The 21497-nt window shown below is 36.3% G+C and overlaps 3 protein-coding genes across 6 annotated transcripts in view; all 3 read left to right on the top strand.

The window, feature by feature from the left end:
• The window catches only part of LOC125872748 (probable LRR receptor-like serine/threonine-protein kinase At3g47570), a 159053-nt gene that overhangs the window by 121275 nt on the left and 16281 nt on the right, over positions 1-21497 (top strand). Inside the window, exon 1 of one of the 4 annotated variants that reach the window (XM_049553526.1) lies at positions 16696-17584. The exons of the other annotated variants lie outside the window; for them this stretch is intronic. Within the exon in view, the coding sequence (XP_049409483.1) occupies positions 17069-17584 (516 nt within the window). The 5' untranslated portion in view covers positions 16696-17068. Of the gene's footprint in view, positions 1-16695; positions 17585-21497 lie in introns of those variants that run through there. 4 annotated transcript variants of the gene reach the window in all.
• The window catches only part of LOC125872763 (copper transporter 6-like), a 73243-nt gene continuing 56836 nt past the window's right edge, over positions 5091-21497 (top strand). The window contains exon 1 of the mRNA XM_049553547.1: positions 5091-5111. The gene's annotated coding sequence lies outside the window, so the exon portion shown is untranslated. The remainder of the gene's footprint in view (positions 5112-21497) is intronic.
• LOC125872759 (receptor kinase-like protein Xa21) lies at positions 17669-18674 on the top strand. The gene is made up of 2 exons (XM_049553542.1): positions 17669-18005; positions 18152-18674. Exons 1-2 carry the CDS (start codon positions 17726-17728, stop codon positions 18499-18501), a joined length of 630 nt encoding a protein of 209 aa, XP_049409499.1. The 5' UTR covers positions 17669-17725; the 3' UTR covers positions 18502-18674.

The following is a 21497-nucleotide window of genomic DNA, read 5'->3' as shown; positions in this document are numbered from 1 at the left end:
TGTTAGGCATCCCTCGAGGTCCACAAATGTGGGTCCCGGCCGTGTCTCATGCAGTTTATGTGGGGGTTACAAGTAGCAATTAAGGTCACTTCATTTATTGGTTTATTTAATTAGCATGGTTACTAAGTGATAACTATGATTAAACAATTAGGACTAATTAAATTATCTACTTTATTAATTAAGCATGCGAGACTAGGTGATGTAATAAACGAAAAATATTTAAACAATTAATAAAAGATGAGTGAGGAGACAGAAATTGCACAATCAAATAGAATAAGCAATTTTTATATTTTTATTTAAAGCTACCCAAACAAATATAATAATAAACAAATAAAGGGACAAGGAAAGGGAGACTCTGAAGGACTTTAGGATCAGCACTCGACTTTCTTTATTTTGGTCGATTTCTCATAGGGACAGACAAAACCAAAGTTTGTCATTTAGACCGAGTCGATGTCATCATCTCCATAGGGCCTAAACTACCCCTACCCCACCACCGCATGCTTTTCGTCTCTAAAAGGTGTCTATCGTCCCCGCTTAAGGTCCAAGAGGCATTGGACTACTATTAGGGTGGGTATAGACTAAAATAAAATATAATAGGCCCACCTAGACACCAAGTCAAACAAATTGGACGACCATTTAGCACATAAAGTCTCATATTGGCCTCTAGATTTTATTATACACGCTGACAAACACAAGTAAATAGTGAAAGGCCTCATACTAAGTGTGTGTATATAAACAGGTATACAGTCGGGCAATATAACAAATATAACAATTAATTAATGAAAGGACAAATAATTATGACATAAGGCAGTTGTAAATTGATTTTAACGATGGCAAAAGGGGATCACAGATACATGAAATTTTTTTAGAGCAGTAGCAGGTCAACTTATCAATACAGATATTTATTTTAAGTAGCAATCAATTTATTAGATGCATTAATTAATCAATAGCTAATTCTAAGTGGCAAAATTATGATGCAGAGATTAATATTTAAAGCGGAGTTGAATTAGGGTAGCAAGTAGCATATGCAATAAATTATTAGTAGCTGATTTTATCCGGGCAGATTAATTTAGATAGAAATATGGGCAGAAAAGCAATAGTCAATTATCAATGTTTATTCTGAATGGCCAGAAAACAATTATGCCATTGAACAGTGACAAAATTTATAACGAAATGCTACTTAGTTAATTAACATGCTGAAAAATCGGATTTATAAACCTATACATGATTTCTAAGTGATTTAAAAAAATCGCATAGTACCTATAGGCATACTACTTTAAATAAATCAAATCTACAATCTACATGCATAGTTCCTAAGTGATTAGCATGCTGCATTTTATCAGTAATTTAAGATTTGATTAAAACTTGATTAATAAACTAAGGGAGCTTAGGTTGTTAAACATGCTGAAACTTAGTTTATTTTGCTTGAGTGACAAAAAATAATTGCGTTATAGAAATTTATTCAACAGTAGGTAGCAAACAAGCATGTCAAATTTGTTTCAATTTTAACATGCTGAAAATATTATTAGCAGATTAATTAGAATTTAAATATAAATGGCCGGCTTGAGTTACTGAACATATATTATTTAGACATCAATTTTATTAGTTAAATTCTATGGACATGATTTCTAAGTGAATATGCTGAAGCTAATTACTGATTCTATAAGCATACTTTCTATATAAAGATATAATAATATTTAGAAACCTATAGGCAATGATTATCTAGAAACCAAATAACATATAAAATAACACTTATTATTATGAGCATGATTTCTACAAGAACAAGCTGAACAGTTATTGACATACGAAGGGTTACAGACAACTGACTGATTAATTGACACTCTGAAATTAAATGTAACTTAGTTTTAACATGCAAAAGTTATTAGACTCAAGTTATTTTAGAATTCATGAACATACTTAAAGTCACTAAAAATAAAAAATAGGCATGCTGAAAGTAAAGCTAGTCATAGATCTCTACATACATTATTACATAAACATACTGCCCGATCGTGAATTTCATGTGCTAATCTATGTCAGATTAAAGGTAAAGCAAAATTTCATGCGAGCAAAGGCTTGAGATTAGATCGGTTATTATAACACAATTACTTACTTTAGCTAAGCGAAATAGACAGATTTTTATGACAATCACACATATAAAAAGAATGAAATAAAAGACACAATTAGCACGTATACCCCTCCCCCCTTTAGACGATCCCCAAATTATTTCACATATGGAGAGAGTTAGAGTTTACAAATTATTACAAGACAACTAATAGTAATTAGANTTTGACCATATATTTCCAAATATTTTGGGCAAATTAGTTTTTGGTAAAAAATTGTCATGTGTTAGACCACAAACTTCTAAATCTTTTTGGCAAGTCATTGATGGGTGAAATTTTGCCATGTGTTTGGCTACAAATTTACAAATATTTTTGGCAAGTCATTATTGGGTGAGGTTTTGTCATGCGTTTGGCCATAGATTTTTTTTGGGAGATATATTTGACTTTTTTAAAAAATAAATATGATTTATACCATAAGTTCTAAAAATTTATTAAAAATACTCATAAGTTTGTATTGTCATTTTATAATGAAAATGTTTCGTGAAAAGCAGTGACAACGAACATAATTAATATGAATTCGAAAAAAGGGAAGAAAACAAAACAAAAATACCATTGATTTGTATACGAAAACTACTATTACTATTTGTAATTGGAAGTGACTTCGAAGAGTAAGCTCGGATAAAAATTGTATAAAATATGCGGCTCTGTCCTAGCTAGACCGAGTCACAACTACTTATTATAGAAGACTCAGGCACACTTCCCTATACTTCTCCTAAGTGACATCAAAATACTCTTTTAGCCGATTCGAAAGCAGCACGGTATAAATTTTGTACGACAAACTAGGAATGAAATTTAGTCTAAAATTATAAATGTCGGGTGTTTTATAAAATATAAAAGTTTAGCATAATTTTTTAATTTTTTAAAATTCTCGAATACTAAAATCTGGCTCAAATTCTATTTTTTGCTAGAACTTGGGAACTTGGGATAACCAATTATATGACGAAACACTAGTTACCAATTCTTTTCTAAATTTTTCCCAAATATAATTTTCTTACTTTGGGATTACTAGGTTATGATTAGTAAATGAAAATGTAATTGAAAGGAACATTAGTTAAAATATCTAAATCTTCAAACATTATTTATAACAACCAAATCAAAGTCTCAACTTATCTTTGATTAAAGATATCCCATGAGATTAAAGGTTTATTAAATTAAATATTTCTGTAATATAATCTAATTTCTGAATATATCTCTTGTATTTTAAAATATAAACACTTACACCATTTATATTATGAAAACATCATACACTTATACTCTCTATGAGTTATAGCCATGACTAAATATATTAGTAAAAGGTAGAGTAAAATTATTAATGACCCAAATTACTTAGTAGGATATTCCAATTATTATTAGTAAATTTCTCGCACTTAAAACATACAAGTTATTTTAATTTTTATTTAGTTATAATATTTTACTATATAATATTTAAGGGTGTGACCTAGTCATTAACAAAGTGGTTAAAAATCACCAGATCTATGATTTTTCCCCGTCTTCTAGCATTGTGAATAGAGTTATCTAGTACTTATTACTGGTATAAGGTAACATATATCTCGTGAAATTAGTTAAGATACACATAAAATCATGAGATCTGTTATTTATCCCCATCTTTTAGCCTTGTGAATAGAGTTATCTAGTACTTGTTATTGATATGAGGTAACATATATCATGTAAATTAGTCAAGGTACACATAAACCTACTTAGATACCACTATTATCAAAATATATATTTCATTGTATATTAATTTCTCATTTTTACAACCCAAAATAAACACATTCACACAACACAAGTCTCCCGTTAAAATCTGTTACACACATTTGTTTGGTGTTATAACTCTACTTACGAGTTTAACAACTTTCCTTAGTTTTAATTTATACTTTATATTCGTGTTAAAATTTTTGTTTAATATATCTAAATAATTTATTAGATTTAAATAAACTGTTTTTTCTAAAATCAAAAGTTCAAAATGTTGCTCTCGCTTTATTTTTGGTTTACACCAATTGAGTCTAGTACGGAACAAAAGAATTATACACAAAATAAAAATAAATTTGTGATTGATTCTATCTAATTGTGTTTATTTGCATAGAAACCTGCTATTAGTTTTGAAATTTTAAACTGAAAAAGGTATAATCAACTTTGAAGGTAGAAGCTTCCGCTTTTAATAATATATATAATATGATATATGATTTGATATGATACATAAACTGTCTTTTAGAGTCTGGGATCTAGTTGACTTTCCTAAGGAACATAAAGCTATTGGGAATAAATGGATTCTCAAAGTTAAATGAAAAACAACTGGGTCAATAGAAAAACATAAAGCACGATTGATAGCAAAAGGTTTTACTCAAGAAGTTGGAATAGACTATGAGGAAACTTTTTCACCAGTTGTGAAGTTTACCTCCATACGATTACTTTTAGCTCTTGTTGCACGTTTAGATCTAGAATTACACCAAATGGATGTGAAGACCGTTTTTCTTGATGAAGAATTAAACGAGGAAATATACATGGAACAATCAGTATGTTTCATTGTCAAAGGGTAAGAAAAGAACGTTTATAAATTGAAAAGATCAATGTATGGCCTAAAGTAATCTTCAAGGCAGTTGTCCCTGAGATTTCATAAGGAGTTGATGTAATTTGATTTCGCCATGATCGATGAAGACCATTGCATTTATGTGAGAATGTCCAAGGGAAAATTTGTAATTCTTTCTCTTTACGTAGATGATACTTTATTAGCTAGAGATAATTTGGAGTATATGAAAACTGTCAAGTCATGACTTTCAAAATCAAAGATATGGGTGAAGAAGACTATATATTGTTAAGATCCAAATAGACATTTCAAAGAAATTTTTGAGTTTATCTCAAGAAACTTACATAAAGAAAATATTGGAACTCTTTCAAATGAATAGTTGCAAATTTATGGATACTCTTGTAGCAAGGGGTGAAACTTTTAGCCTTGAAATGTGTCCAAAGACTGAAAAAAGAAAAAGAAGACATGTCCCGAGTTTCATATTCTAGCGCTGTCGGGAGTTTGATGTATGCTATGATTTGTACTCGCCCAGACATTTGTTATGCCGTAAGTTTGGTTAGCAGGTATCAATCCAATCATGGAAGAGCTCATTGTAAAGCAGTAAAGAGAATATTTCGATACCTGAAGGGAACATCAGATCATTCACTATGTTATAGTGAATATTATTTATTCATAATAGGTTATACAGAGGCTGATTGGGCTGGTGATCAGAATGATAGAAAATCAACACCCAATTATGCTTTCTTACTTAATGGTTGTGCTATTTCATGGAAAAGTAAGAAACAAACTTGCACAACTCTCTCAATTATAGAATCTGAATTTGTGGCTTATGCGACTGCAGTAAAAGAAGTTGTTTGGGTAAAAAGATTCTTTGAGCATTTGAATATTGCAAAGAATTCTAAGGGTCTTATGATTCTATATTGTAGTAGTCAGGCGACTATCACATACACGAAAGATCCTATGTATCACAACAAGACCAAATACATTTACATCAAGAATAACTTTGTGAGAGACATAGTAGCAAGTGGAGAAATAAATTTGCAATACATTCCTACTTGTGAAATGATAGCTGATCCTTTTACAAATGCAATATCTGGAGACTTATTTGAGAAACATGTTAAGGCTCTAGGTTTGCTGTAACACCCCGTATCCGAAACAATACAAAAATGTAGATTTTGAGAAGTTACAGGTGCAACCCACGGTTGCCATCCACGGATCGTAGGTCAGACCACGGCCCGTGCTGGTGGTCCGTGGTTCACCACTGCAACCCCTCCCCAGCCAAGCTCAAAAAAATTGGCCAAGTCTAGACTCACGGTTCGTAGATCAGATTGCGGTCCGTGGATCAAGACTCCTTTACCCAGCCTCTAACATGAACTACGGTCGACCAGCATGAACCATCGTTTGATCCACGGTCCGTAGATCTGACCGTAGATGAGGGTCAGCAGCCAGTTAGCTGAAAATTGTTGATGGGTCAACTTCAGATGGTCATAACTTTTAGCACAAAAGGAATTATGTGTCCTATGACCTATGGTAAGATAGATAATTGAATCCTCTTTCCAACGCCACCGAGTTTGCTAAAATCCGACCTCCGAGTAAAAGGTTATGCTTGTTTGTGAAGCCCTATCGGGCAGACTTGATCGACGGACCATAGATTGATCAACGGCCCGTAGGTCCAGTTCGTCGATCACTCCGACAGCAATTAAGTCAGGGGTCTTTCGATCTTTTCCTATTTCGTTTAACCCCTAAGAGACGTTGTTTAGACCCTAAATCATGAGGTTTTAGTCAATTTAAGCCTAGAAACATAACTAGAACTTACCTTAGTCAAAATCATTAATCAAAACTTAGAAAATTAGAATCAAGAGAGGAGAAAAAGGTCAAGAACCCTAGTTCAAGAATTCAGCAAGGTTCCATCAGTTCCAGCCCCGAATCGAAAGATTTCTCCGTGGAATTCGTCACCAGGTATGNCTATCACATACACGAAAGATCCTAAGTATCATAACAAGACCAAACACATTGACATCAAGAATAACTTTGTGAGAGACATAGTAGCAAGTGGAGAAATAAATTTGCAATACATTCCTACTTGTGAAATGATAGCTGATCCTTTTACAAATGCAATATCTGGAGACTTATTTGAGAAACATGTTAAGGCTCTAGGTTTGCTGTAACACCCTATATCCGAAACAGAACAAAAATGCAGATTTTGAGAAGTTGCAGGTGCAACCCACGGTTGCCATCCACGGACCGTAGGTAAGACCACGGCCCATGCTGGTGGTCCGTGGTTCACCACTGCAACCCCTCCCCAGCCAAGCTCAGAAAAATTGGCCAAGTCTCGACTCACGGACAGACCCATAGTTCGTAGATCAGACCGTGGTCCATGGATCAAGACTCCTTTACCCAGCCTCTAACATGAACTATGGTCGACCAGCACAAATCGTCGTTCGATCCACGGTCCGTAGGTCTGACCGTAGATGAGGGTCCAGTTAGCTGAAAATTGTTGATGGGTCAACTTCAGATGGTCATAACTTTTAGAACAAAAGGAATTATGTGTCCCATGACCTATGGTAAGATAGATAATTGAATCCTCTTTCCAACGCCATCGAGTTTGCTAAAATTCGACCTCCGAGTAAAAAGTTATGCTTATTTTAGTGACATTTCGAAGACAACCTTCAGAACTCGGTATGGTCATTATGAATTTGTAGTCATGTCATTTGGACTAACCAATGCTCATGCAACTTTCATGGATTTGATGAACAGAGTGTTCAAGCAGTACTTGGACTTGTTCGTTATCGTCTTTATTGATGATATCCTCTTTTACTATAGGAATGAGGAAGAACATGCAAGTCATTTGAGAGTTGTTCTGCAAACTCTTAAAGATCGCCAGTTATTTGAAAAATTTAACAAGTGCAAGTTTTGGTTACAATCAGTTGCCTTCCTTGGGCATATTGTGTCTAGTGAAGGAATTCGAGTAGATTCCTAGAAGATAGAAGCAGTGAAACAATGGCCCAGACCTACCTCTCCTGCAGATATCAGAAGTTTCTTAGGTCTAGCGGGTTATTACAAAGGTTCGTGGATGGATTTTCATCCATAATCGCACCATTGACTAGGCTGACTCAGAAGATAGTCAAGTTTGAGTGGTCAGATGATTATGAGAAAAACTTTGCAGAATTAAAAACTAGGTTGACTACAACTCCTGTCTTGATTCTACCAGAGGGTTCAGATGGTTATGTGATCTATTGTGATGCATCCAGAGTCGGCCTAGGTTGTGTGTTGATGCAACAAGATAAGGTTATATGTTATGCTTCTAGACAACTTAAGGTGCATGAGAAGAACTACCCAACTCATGACCTCGAGCTAGCAGCAGTGGTGTTTGCACTTAAGATTTGGAGGCATTACTTGTATGGTGTTCATGTAGATGTGTTCACAGACCATAAGAGCTTTCAGTATGTGTTCACCTAGAAAGATTTGAATCTTCGCCAGAGAAAGTGGCTTGAGTTCATCAAAGATTATGATATGAGCGTGCATTACCATTCGGGTAAGGCGAATGTAGTAGAAGATACCCTTAGCAGACTATCTATGGGTAGTGTAGCACATGTTGAAGAAGAGAAGAAAGAATTAGCAAAGGATGTTCACAGACTTGCTCGCTTAGGAGTTCGTCTTATGAGCATATCAGATGGTGGTGTAACAGTTCAGAATAGGGCAGAATCTTCTTTAGTAGTAGAAGTTAAGGAAAAGCAAGACAGTGATCCAATATTGCTAGAGCTTAAGGGTGCAATCCAGAAGCAGACAGTGGAGGTATTCTCCCAAGGGGGAGATGGTGTGCTTCGCTATCAGGGTCGATTATGTGTTCCTGATGTGGGTGAGTTGAGATAACATATCCTTGCAGAGGCCCATAATTCCAGATATTCTATTCATCCAGGTGCCACTAAGATGTACCGCGATCTACGGGAAGTCTATTGGTGGAATGGTATGAAAAGAGATATAGCAAACTTTGTGGCTAAGTGCCGCAATTGCCAGTAAGTCAAGGTAGAACATCAGAAACCAGGAGGTATGACTCAAGAGATTGACATTCTTACTTGGAAGTGGGAAGTGATCAATATGGACTTCATCACAGGTTTACCTCGTACTCGGAGACAACATGACTCCATTTGGGTGATTGTTGATAAGGTTACTAAGTCTTCAATTCTCGCTTTTTGGCGGTCAAGACTACAGATTCGGCGGAGGATTACACCAAGCTTAACATTAATGAGATTGTGAGGTTGCATGTGATTCCTTTGTCTATCATCTCAAATAGAGGTCCTCAGTTTACCTCTCATTTCTGGAAGTCATTTTAAAAGGGTCTTGGTACTTAAGTTAACCTTAGCACAACATTTCATCCACAAACGAATGGTCAGACAGAACGTACCATTCAGAACTGAGAAGACATGTTGAGAGCTTGTGTGATCGACTTCAAGGGTAGTTGGGATGATCACCTTCCTCTTATTGAGTTCGCCTACAACAATAGTTATCATTCCAGCATTCAGATGGCCCCTTATGAGGCATTGTATGGGCGTAGATGTAGATATCCAGTTGGTTGGTTTGAAGTAGGTGAAGCAGCCTTGATAGGACCAGTTTCAGTCCTTGATAGGACCAGATTCATTAGAGATAGACTTAAGACTGCCCAGAGTCGCCAGAAGTCTTATGCAGATGTGAGAAGAATGGAACTAGAGTTCCAAGTGGATGATTTGGTTTTCCTGAAAGTGTCACCTATGAAGGGGGTGATGAGATTTGGCAAGAAAGGAAAGCTCAGTCCCAGTTATGTAGGCCCTTACAGGATCATGAAAAGTATTGGTAAAGTGGCTTATGAGTTAGAGTTGCCAGCAAATTTAGCAGCAGTGCATCCAGTCTTTCACATTTCACTTTTGAAGAAGTGTGTGGGTGATCCAGCATTTGTAGTGCCATTAGAGACTGTGGCTGTAAAAGATAGCCTTTCTTATGAGGATGTACCAGTTGAGATTCTCGATCGTCAGGTTAGAAGGTTGAGAAACAAAGAAGTCGCTTCAGTTAAGGTTTTGTGGAGGAGTCAGTCCGTAGAGGGAGCTACTTGGGAAGCAGAAGCAGCCATGAAGTCCAAGTATCCTCACCTCTTTCCTTCCGATTCCATTCCATCTTGAGGTAATAGTTCCTCTTCAGTTCTTCAGTCATTCATGCGTAAATTCAGTCTTAGAATCATGTTCCTTCAGTTTGTACTTGCATTTTCAGCGTATTTGCATGTTTTTGGAACTCAATTCAGTCAGAAATTCAGTTCTCAGTGTTTAGTGGTAGGGATTGCAACACTCTCCCTCCATTTCAGCTAGTTTAGTCTTCATTCGAGGACGAATGATCCCAAGGGGGAGATAATGTAACACCCCGTATCCGAAATAGACCAAAAATGCAGATTTTGAGAAGTTGCAGGTGCAACCCACAGTTGCCATCCACGGACCGTAGGTCAGACCACTGCCCGTGTTGGTAGTCCGTGGTTCACCACTGCAACCCCTCCCCAACCAAGCTCAGAAAAATTGGCCAAGTCTCGACTTACAGACAGACCCACGATCCATAGATCATACCGCGGTCCGTGGTCTGTGTCCGTGGATCAAGACTCCTTTACCCAGCCTCTAACATGAACTATGGTAGACCAGCACGAACCGTCGTTCGATCCACGGTCCGTAGGTCTGACAATAGATGAGGGTCAGCAGCCAGTTAGCTGAAAATTGTTGATGGGTCAACTTCAGATGGTCATAACTTTTAGTACAAAAAGAATTATGTGTCCCATGACCTATGGTAAGATAGATAATTGAATCCTCTTTCCAACGCCATCGAGTTTGCTAAAATCCAACCTCCAAGTAAAAATTTATGCTTGTTTGTGAAGCCCTATCAGACAGACTTGATCGACGGACCATAGATTGATCGACGACCCGTAGGTCCAGTTCGTCGATCACTCCGACATCAGTTAAGTCAAGGGTCTTTCAGTCTCTTCCTATTTCGTTTAACCCCTAAGAGACGCTGTTTAGATCCTAAATCATGAGGTTTTAGTCAGTTTAAGCCTAGAAACATAACTAGAACCTACCTTAGTCAAAATCATTAATCAAAACTTAGAAAATTAGAATCAAGAGAGAAGAAAAAGGTCAAGAACCTTAGTTCAAGAATTCAGCAAGGTTCCATCAGTTCCAGCCCCAAAATCGAAAGATTTCTCCGTGGAATTCGTCACCAGGTATGTGGGATTTCATTAGTGGGTTCCTTTTGCCCATTTGGTCCCTAGAATTCAGTCAGTTTCTTGATTCCATGATTATGAACAAACCTAGGGTTTCTAGAATTACAGCAGATCATCATGAATTAGTTATTTAAATATTCCAAATCAGATTATCATGTTATTGCTCAGTTTATTGCATAAATTTCAGAACCCTAGCTATGTATTTCTTTAGTTCTTGAATTACATATGGTAGGTCAGATATTTCAGTTATTCAGATATACATGCTCCAGTTTTGAACGCCACATTATTAGTATATTTCAGCATAAACTTTATTTTGAGTTATAAATCTTGAGAAGCTTTTCTTTAAGACAACACTTGAGTTTTAAACTGAGGTTTTGAGAAAGTTAAGATGAGTTTTGAGAAAGAACTTCTAAAACATGATTAGTATGACAATTGAGTAGGTCATCAATGTATGAACAGTATGGTATCTAGATATACCATTAATGTTTATGCAGTATGACTTCCCAAGTCATCAATGAACATAGTATAATATGATTTTGAATTGTTTTCTAGAAAGGAGTTTTCAAGTATGAGTATCTACATGTCAGTATTTTGAGCTATTTAATATTTCAGTCATAATGTATTCAGTTATATATGCCTCAGTTTATGAATGCATCATTATCAGATTAATTGTTGCATTCTCAGTTTGCATGTTTAGTTTTGAGCTATCCAGTATTTACAGAAATTCAGTCATAACCAGTTAACCACTTAATTCATTGAGAATAGCATAATACAGAGTTGGACTAGGGTTCAACGTACCCATATAGTCCCAGAACTACGAGCCACGTAGGTGTAAGTCCCCTTTGTTGGCAACATCAATTTAGTGATCATGCCAACATGCCTCTACACCTCTGGCAGGGTATATTGGGTCCTCTTGATGGGGCGTATACATCAGACTCCACATTTAGCTCATGTGGTTTTTTGTCAGTTATTAGTAGCTCCCATAGTTCAGTCAGATTCTATTGCATTGACCATTTATTAGTATATTCAGTATTCAGTCTCAGCATGTTATAAATTGCATTCAGTTAGCTCAATAGTTAGTATCTATATCATGTTAAGATTATTTCATTGCTTTATTATTTTGTTCAGTTATATGTTATTTCAGATTTACTATATCCTACATGCTCAGTACCTTTCAAGTATTGATACATACGTGCGCTACATCTTCTCGTGATGTAGGTTCAGGTTCTCATCATCCAGATCACGCTTAGATCAATTCCCGATCTCCAATTCAGCAGAATCAGTGGTGAGTCCTCATTCTCCGAGAACAATAGTCATGAGTTTCTTTTCAATATTTTTAGTCTTAGTTTCAGTTTTGCTAGACTTAGCTGGGGCCTGTCCTAATATTTCTAGTCAGTTAGAGGCTATTTTCAGACATAATTAGATTCAGCTTAGTAATTAGTTAATATCCTCTTTGTATTAAATTCATTAGTTTTCATTTATCTCAGTTATAGTATATGGGTATTCCCTATCTTTTCATTTTATTTATGATTTAGCTTCTACATCAATTTATTATCTTTAGTATGCTCATGATCATGCCAACAGGGTTAGCTTGGGATCACTTGTAGTCCTAGGTCCCGTGTCTGCGTCTCGGGGGTAGCTCGGGGCGTGACAAACTTAGCTGTCCGTGATTTGTGTCCGTGAGTCGAGACTTGGCCAGTTTTTCTGAGCTTGGCTGAGGAGGGGTTGTAGTGGTGAACAACGGACCACCAGCACGGGCCGTGGTCTGATCTACGGTCCGTGGATGGCAACTGTGGGTTGCACCTGCAACTTCTCAAAATCTGCATTTTTGGTCTGTTTCAGATACGGGGTGTTACATTTGCGTAAGATATGTTAATATTTATGTATTGTAAAATAACTTGATAGTTATAATATTCTCATCAATATATGACTATTTTGAATTTATATTCATATCTCATATGCATGTGATATTGATTTTAGAAATAAAGTGTGTCAAACAAGTCACCAGATTGGCTATCTCACATGAGCAATCGCCTCTTACGCCGAGGAACGTGAAGAGAGGAGTTTCCCTACTCTAAGAAGATGTATTTGAGGATCATTGAAAAGAAAAGCTCGGGTTAGACATCTAGAGGTTTCTAGATTAAGATTTGTACGATGTTGGAATGATTAAAAGAATGAGACACAAGCACCAATATAAGGTGAGAACATCGTAGCACGCGTTTCATACCACGTGTGTCAAGATATCACTGGATTAATGGAAGAATGGTTCCCAAATTCTTTATTGCGTGAGACCCCGAAAAGTAAACTTAACTTTTCATTGGAATACCTTTCGACCTTTTACTGTTTCTTGAAGTTTCGATCGATGTTGCTACTTTAGCATGTTACTAATAGCCATGAGTGATTTGGTAAAGCAGTGCATGTCTAGAAAAGCAATTGATATTGAACAGATAGATTCGAGTAGAAAGGAAAGATGATTAAAGTGAACAATTTAACTTATATACACAAACCGACTATTACACTCGATTGTAATTGTGTATATAAAGTTAAACATGAACACGAGTTAACCTCTGTAAGAGAATGAGGGATCGAATAAGTAACTATTGAAGTAGTGAATAAAGTCTGGGATATTGTGAGTAATAGTGTCCTTAAATTAATAGTGAATTTTTTCCACGTGTGATTGAATTCCTATGTAGGGCTTGTAAAACCCTTGAAGGCAAGCCTTGGTACTCACAGATCACATGAACTATTTATCGTATGAATTGTGTGTTTAGTTGATACCATATTGATCTGTGTCTTGTCTACCATGTGCGAAGTGGGAGATGTAAGTTTTGGAATGTGGATCGCCCATGTGGATCGACTCGACCTGAAGTTTTTTTTTTTTCTGAAAAATAGATAAGTACCAATTTGAAAAAGGGGCAGAAACAGGTACTTTGTAATTGTTCCAACATATACTGATTTTCCTTTTTTAAAATGGATGTTGAACGTTTTTCAATAATAAACCTAGAACAAATCAACAAAAGACTAATAACCCTAGACTTTAATTGATCAAACTTCAACATTCAATAGTTCAGACTCAAACACAACTCATAAACCTGGTTTCACTATTGCTATGACGAAGCCTTGTAGTTTGCTCCAATGACTATTGCTCTCAAGATGATGACTTTCGTGAATATGCAATAGGTGCCGCTCTGCCTTTGCTGGAAAATTCTCTCAATTGTGATTGCAAAAGCCGATCTTCTCTTCTTTGACTTTGTCCTTTTGTAAAGGTTGATTTTTGCCTTGATCGAGTTCTACAAGGAAAGGAATATGTTTTCCGAAAAACTAATCCTTTTCCTTATAGAACTTGTTTGCATTCTTCCTTTTTCGGCATAGGAGTTGTTTTTCGTAGTTGACTCCTACAAGGAAAGTATTTTACTCTTTAAAAAGTTTTCCTTTTCATATAAGGAGTCTTCTGCACTTCTTTTCCTTATTTAGGATCTTTTCTTTTACTATAAGGAGTCTTATGCACTTCTTTTTCTTATTTAGGAATCTTTTGATTTAATAAGGATTCTTAGTTCCCGCGTTGGTTCTGCTACGGGATTGTGAAGCAGCTTCACTTTGTCCGGTTTCTCAGTTAGAGCTTAATTTCTATTTTCACTCCTTTATTTTCTGCACTTTATTACGAGTCTTTTTTGCCGCAATCTCCCGTATTTGTACAAGTTGTCCGCATTCACGTCTGGAGACCCGGTTTATCTAATAGAGTACACATAAGACAACAAATAGTAAATCAGGTTCACTTTATCAATCATCAAAACTACTTATATATTCTCCTACTTCCCAACAAATTCTTTCATAATTAATCTTAACACATGGTTTCCATTACATTCAGTAAATGCTAATCCACTCCAGAAGTTGACTGACTTTCAGCAATACAACTTGTACTCTAAACCAAATAACACTCCACAAGTTGACTGACTAATTTCAGCAATCAAAGTTTTTAAAGTCAAAGAAATGGCAAAGAATTCAGCATTCTCAACTTCAAAAGACACTCAACAAGTTGACTTTCTCACTAAAACAACTTGTACTCTTAACCAAGTAATACTCCAATAATGTATTAAATACATCTTCTAAAATCATTGTTTTGCATTATCAATTCTTATTTTAGTCACAGTTATGGGCAGAATCTGCAATCTCCTCTTTGCTCTTGCAATTTTGATTCTACTACTGCATCACCATACATCACTTGCTACTGTTATTAATATTAACACTGATAAAGCTTCTCTTCTTGAATTGAAATCTCTCATTTATTCTGATCCTAACAACATCTTAGCTAGCAACTGGTCTTCTTCCGTCCCAGTTTGCAGCTGGATTGGAATTTCTTGTGGCTCCCGTCACCATCGAGTCACTGCTTTAGACATTTCTAACATGCAACTTCATGGTACCATTCCACCACACATTGGAAACCTCTCATTTCTCATCTCCCTCGACATCAGTGACAACACTTTCCATGGGAGTTTACCGGAAGAGTTTGCTCATTTACAAAGGTTGAAAGTCATTAATGTTGCAAGCAATAACTTCACTGGAGCCATTCCACCATTTTTAAGTTTGTTACCGAACCTACGCTTTCTGTACCTCTGGAACAACCAATTTTCAGGGAAAATTCCATCTTCCCTTTCCAATCTAACAAAGCTGGAAGTGTTGAGCTTGCGGAATAATTTTCTTGAAGGAGAGATCCCTCGAGAAATCAGTTATCTTCGCTACCTGACTTTTTTAGACCTGCAAGATAATCAGCTTACTGGCTCTATACCAACATCAATCTTCAACATTACGACGATGCAGAATATTGGTCTTAGCAATAACAATCTTACTGGTAAGCTTCCAACAACTATATGCGATCATCTTCCACACTTGGAAGGACTTTACATCTCAAAAAACTACCTAAGTGGCGTTATTCCACCAACCCTGGAGAAATGCAGAAAGCTTCAAGTCTTGTCATTGTCGCTGAATGAGTTTACTGGAACTGTACCAAGAGAGCTAGCCAACTTAACAGCTCTTACAAGATTATATATTGCAACTCTGCATTTGGAAGGTACACAAATGAAAATTTTCATTCTTTTCTCTCTTTCACGAAACTAGTAACTCATACATTTTCCCTAATTGACAGGAGAGATCCCAATGGAGCTAGGTAATCTTGAGAAACTACAGAGGCTGATATTAGCCGAGAACGGGTTCACTGGTTCTGTCCCTGCAAGCATTTTTAACATGTCAGCACTGAAGATCCTAGAACTTTCACTAAACAATCTTTCAGGTACTCTACCTTCAGATTTAGGTCGTGGAATGCCCAATCTAGAAGGACTTTACTGTGCAGCAACTAATCTAAGTGGTTTTATCTCTGATTCAATCTCAAATTCTTCGAAACTCAGAGAAATTGATCTCGCAGTCAACAGTTTCACAGGTCCTATTCCCGAATCACTTGGTAACTTAGAATACCTCGAGATTCTAGGCTTGCAATTTAATAATTTATTCAGTGATTCAAAAATGAGCTTTCTTACATCATTGTCAAACTGTAAGAATCTTAGAGTACTCTGGATTGGTGATAATCCGTTGGATGGTGTTTTGCCTCCATCTGTTGGTAATTTATCCAAATCTCTAGATTCTTTTGATGGAAATGGTTGTAAACTTAAGGGTGCCATTCCTCAAGAAATCGGTAATCTTACTGGAATGACATCAATGAGTCTATATAACAATGAGTTGATTGGACACATTCCAGACACTGTCCATGGCATGCTGAGCCTTCAAGAACTTTATTTATTAAGCAATAAGATAGAAGGAACCATACCAGATGTTAAATGCAGTTTAAAGAATCTTGGTGCATTAGACTTGTCAGAAAATCATTTTTCTGGTTCAGTGCCCTCATGCTTAGGGAATGTTACTAGTTTGAGGAAACTTCATCTCGCTAACAATAACCTGGATTCTAGATTACCTTCAAGCTTGGGGAGCCTTCAAGATCTCATAGAATTCGATATTTCGTCCAATTTATTGAGTGGGGAAATTCCACTGGAGAGCGGAAACTTAAAGGCTGCAACACTCATTGATTTGTCAAGGAATTATTTTTCTGGTAAGATTCCTAGTACTCTAGGTGGTCTAGAAAAATTGATTAATCTTTCTCTAGCACATAATAGATTAGAGGGGCCTATTCCTGAATCATTTGGCAAAATGTTGTCCTTGGAATACTTGGATTTGTCCTATAACAATCTTAGTGGTCAAATTCCAAAGTCATTAGAAGCTCTTGTGTACCTCAAAAACATGAATTTCTCATTCAATAAACTCAGTGGAGAGATTCCCACCGGTGGTCCTTTTGCGAATGCCACAGGTCAATCTTTCATGTCCAATGATGCACTCTGTGGTGACTCCCGTTTTAACATTAAACCATGCCTGACCAAATCGGAAAAGAAGTTAAGAAGAAAAAAAGTGCTTATAGGTTTATATATGATGTTAGGGATTGGATCACTCCTTGCATTGGCTGTTGGATATGTGGTGTTAAGATCGAGAAAGACAAAGAAAAATGCAAGTCAAGAAGATGTAACTCTGGTAAAAGGGCACGGAAGAATTTCCTATTATGAACTTGAACAAGCAACAGAAGGATTCAACGAAAGCAACTTGCTTGGTAATGGAAGTTTCAGCACGGTCTACAAAGGGATACTTAAGGATGGTACCCTTTTAGCAGCAAAGGTCTTCAATGTGCAGTTGGAGGGTGCATTCAAAAGTTTTGACACAGAATGTGAGATACTTCGGAACCTTCGCCACAGAAATTTGACCAAAGTCATCACCAGCTGCTCCAACCTTGATTTCAAATCCCTAGTGTTGGAATACATGCCCAACGGGACCCTTGGTAAATGGTTATACTCTCATAACTTGTTCTTGAACTTACTGCAGAGACTTGATATAACGATAGATGTTGCGTCGGCAATAGACTATCTCCACAATGGTTATTCAACACCAGTGGTGCATTGTGACCTGAAGCCAAACAATGTCTTGATAGATCAAGAAATGGTTGCTCATGTAAGTGATTTTGGCATTGCAAAAATGTTAGGTACAGGGGAGGCTTTTGTCCAAACAAGGACAATTGCAACCATTGGTTATATTGCTCCAGGTATATTATAGTTTTTTTTTAGAGTTTTTATATTGTTTAAATACTCAAAACAACTCTTTCCCCTAGATATAGATCGATATTCATAGTTTTGGCATATTCCATTTTAACTAAGAAGCTTTTATGATAATTTTTTACCATGATTGCAGAGTATGGACAGGATGGAATAGTATCCACAAGTTGTGATGTTTATAGTTTTGGAATTCTAATGATGGAGACGTTTACAAGAATTAGACCAACTGATGAAACTTTTACCAGAGACTTGACCATACAACGTTGGGTTAGTGATTCAATCCCAAGTGGAATTCATAAGGTGGTGGATTCTAATTTGATACAACCAGGGGATGAACAAATTGATGCAAAGATGCAATGTTTGTTATCAATCATGGAACTAGCTTTGAGCTGCACATTAGCGACCCCTGATGCAAGAATTAGCATGGAAGATGCTCTTTCAACACTGAAAAAGATTAGACTCCAGCTTGTCAGTAGTCTGCACTAGGTGGAATCGGACCCGTGTGTTCTTGTATGTTATTTGATTACCTATGTCAGTTGGGTTAAGATTTCCATTCTGCACAAGTAGTTTTAAGTGTTGTAGTCACTGTTGTAGGAAGCAGCTTGTTTCTTGATATATGTAAATTTGATGATATATAAAAGTCAAAAAATGGCAGTCTACTCAAGTATCCTTTCATGAAACTCGTTAGATGCATTATTTTGGAACTCGTTCATGAAAAGTTACTGTCTAGTTTGTTGCAGAACATTCACCACAAGAAATTGTGTCCCCCAAACTCGTTAGATGCATTATTGGTGCTCAACCAATACACCATATTTTGAAGCTGTAGTTCGCAACTTAACAGCTGCGAAGTGCCCAGAATTTTCAAGATCTAAAGCTTGTATTAGTACACGAGTATCATCAAAACCAACGTGCTCTGCACCTATAATTTAACCTCTGTTTCCAGCAGTGAATTGCTGCTCAAATCGACACTCGATGCGACCAGAATTTGGTCATTCAGTAATCTCTAAAACAGAATATTTTGCACCAGTTCAATCTCTCCAGTAGTATTCCTTTTCTCATTAAACATATTTTTCAAATCACCTGTAAACTTCATGCTCAACCAAATCAAAATTTTTTTATGCCAAACCCATCGGTGGCCCCTTAAAGTTGGCATGATGTTTCACTTATACACCTTAACTGGACGATGTTCATTTTAGACACCTTATGTAGGATCCCGCTGTGTCATTTTGACACCTTTTTTAATATCAACAAAAACATATAATGTGTGTATTACACTCGCGGATTGTCAGCTAGGGAACCTCCATAACAACCATCATGTATTTGACAGCTGTTACTCTGTGATCTACGGCTGTAATTAAATCCATCATTTGACTTTGGTTGCCTTGTGATCTTGCCATGTGTCCTCCTTTTGTCTGCAGTGTTTGATAGATTCATCAGAGGCTTTGACCGTTGGTTCACTTCAACTTCTTTCCTCTGTTGAACCTTCATTTGTGTGTCTGCCTTCTCAAAACTAAATTCACCAGTAGAACTAATCTCAATAAAGAGGAACTCCGAAGTTGCAAAGGCATATCAATTTGGTAAGCAAACAAGATTTTCATTCACAAAATCAACTTAACAATTGCAGAAGTCCTTATTTCACTATATCAGAATTACATGTATATATATATATATATATATATACACTAGCAAGAATCTGAATAAGATGTGGTGTTAAAAACTTTCTCTACCTACCTTCCTGTTTCAATCATGTTAATTTTATATTCTACCACATTTGTGTAAGGATTTTTGTTTGTTAACCAGTCGGTGTATGATATCTATTTTAAGTTCCGATTAATTAGGATTTTGAAAAGTTTCATCTGCCTATTAAAAGAGGATTCATTTTTAGTATTCGAACACAAAATCTCTAGTTAGAGATGAATACAGGTTAAACAACTTTATTTGTTAGTTAAGTGTTAATTGTTGGTAAAGCCAAGACAAGTCTTGATAAGATAAAGTTCAAAGGTGAAGGACAGAAAATTATGTTAAAACAATTTAACAACCAAACTTTTAAAAAAGTTTAACTAGTTGTTTTATCCAACTAATTAAATTGACTAAAAGACATTCCAATATAAAAACAGTATATAGGTATACATTAATCTTTAAATAGATCGTCTAAGATCATTGTTTTGTATTATCAAGTACTCTTGTCATAGTTATGGCAAGAACTTGCAATCTTCTGTTTGCTCTTGCAGTTTTCATTACGCTTCATCGCCATACTTCTTCACTCGCTAATATTAGCACTGATAAAGCTGCTCTACTTTCCTTGAAATCTCACATTTCTTTTGATCCTAACAACATCCTAGCAAGAAACTGGTCTTCTTCCAGCCCGGTTTGCAGCTGGATTGGAATCACTTGCAGCTCCCGCCACCACCGAGTCACTGCTTTAAACATATCTAGCATGCAACTTCATGGTACCATTTCTCCACACCTTGGAAACCTCTCATTTCTTGTTTCCCTCAACATAAGTTACAATGCTTTCTATGGAGATTTACCAGTAGAGTTGGCTCATTTGCAGAGGCTGAAATTTGTAAGTGTCACAAGTAATAACTTCACTGGAGACATTCTATTATCTTTAAGTCTGTTACCGAATCTACGCTTTGCGTACCTTTCAATGAATCAATTTTCAGGAGAAGTTCCTACTTTCATTTCCAACATAACAAAGCTGGAAGTGTTGAGTATGCAAAATAATTTTCTAAAAGGAGAGATCCCTTGGGAACTCGGTGATCTTTGCTACCTGACCTTTTTAGATCTGCAATTTAATGAACTTAGTGGCTCTATACCAGCATCAATCTTCAACATTACAACTATGAAAAACATTGGTCTTACCTATAACAATTTCACTGGTCAGCTTCCAACAATGATATGCGACCATCTTCCAAATTTGAAAGGGCTTTACCTCTCAAGAAACTACCTCGGTGGTGTTATTCCACCAAACTTAGAAAAATGCAGAAAGCTTCAAATTTTGTCATTGACTTACAATGAGTTTACTGGAACTGTACCAAGAGAGCTAGCCAACTTAACAGCTCTTACAAATTTATATGTTGGAGGTCTTCATTTGGAAGGTAATACAATATTTTCTTACAAGAAAAATGAAAATGTTCTTCTGCAGAAGTGGTAACTCATATATTTCCCTAAATTAATGACAGGAGAGATACCAGTGGAGCTCGGTAATCTGAAGAAACTACAAGTGCTAGGATTATCAGAGAATCGGTTTAGTGGTTCTGTCCCTGCAAACATTTTCAACATGTCATCACTGCAGGTCCTAGATATTGCACAAAACAAACTTTCAGGTACTCTACCTTCAGATTTAGGTTGTGCAATGCCCAACCTAGAAAAATTCATTTGTGGAGGAAATCATCTTAGTGGTTTTATCTCTCCTGCTATCTCAAATTCTTCAAGACTCAGAATACTTGAGCTCTCAGGCAATAGTTTCACAGGTTCAA

Source organism: Solanum stenotomum, chromosome 8 (genome assembly GCF_019186545.1).
Source record: "Solanum stenotomum isolate F172 chromosome 8, ASM1918654v1, whole genome shotgun sequence".
Classification (NCBI taxonomy): domain Eukaryota; kingdom Viridiplantae; phylum Streptophyta; class Magnoliopsida; order Solanales; family Solanaceae; genus Solanum; species Solanum stenotomum.
The sequence above is the reverse complement of the archived record's forward strand: the minus strand, read 5'-3'. Positions and strand labels throughout refer to the sequence as shown.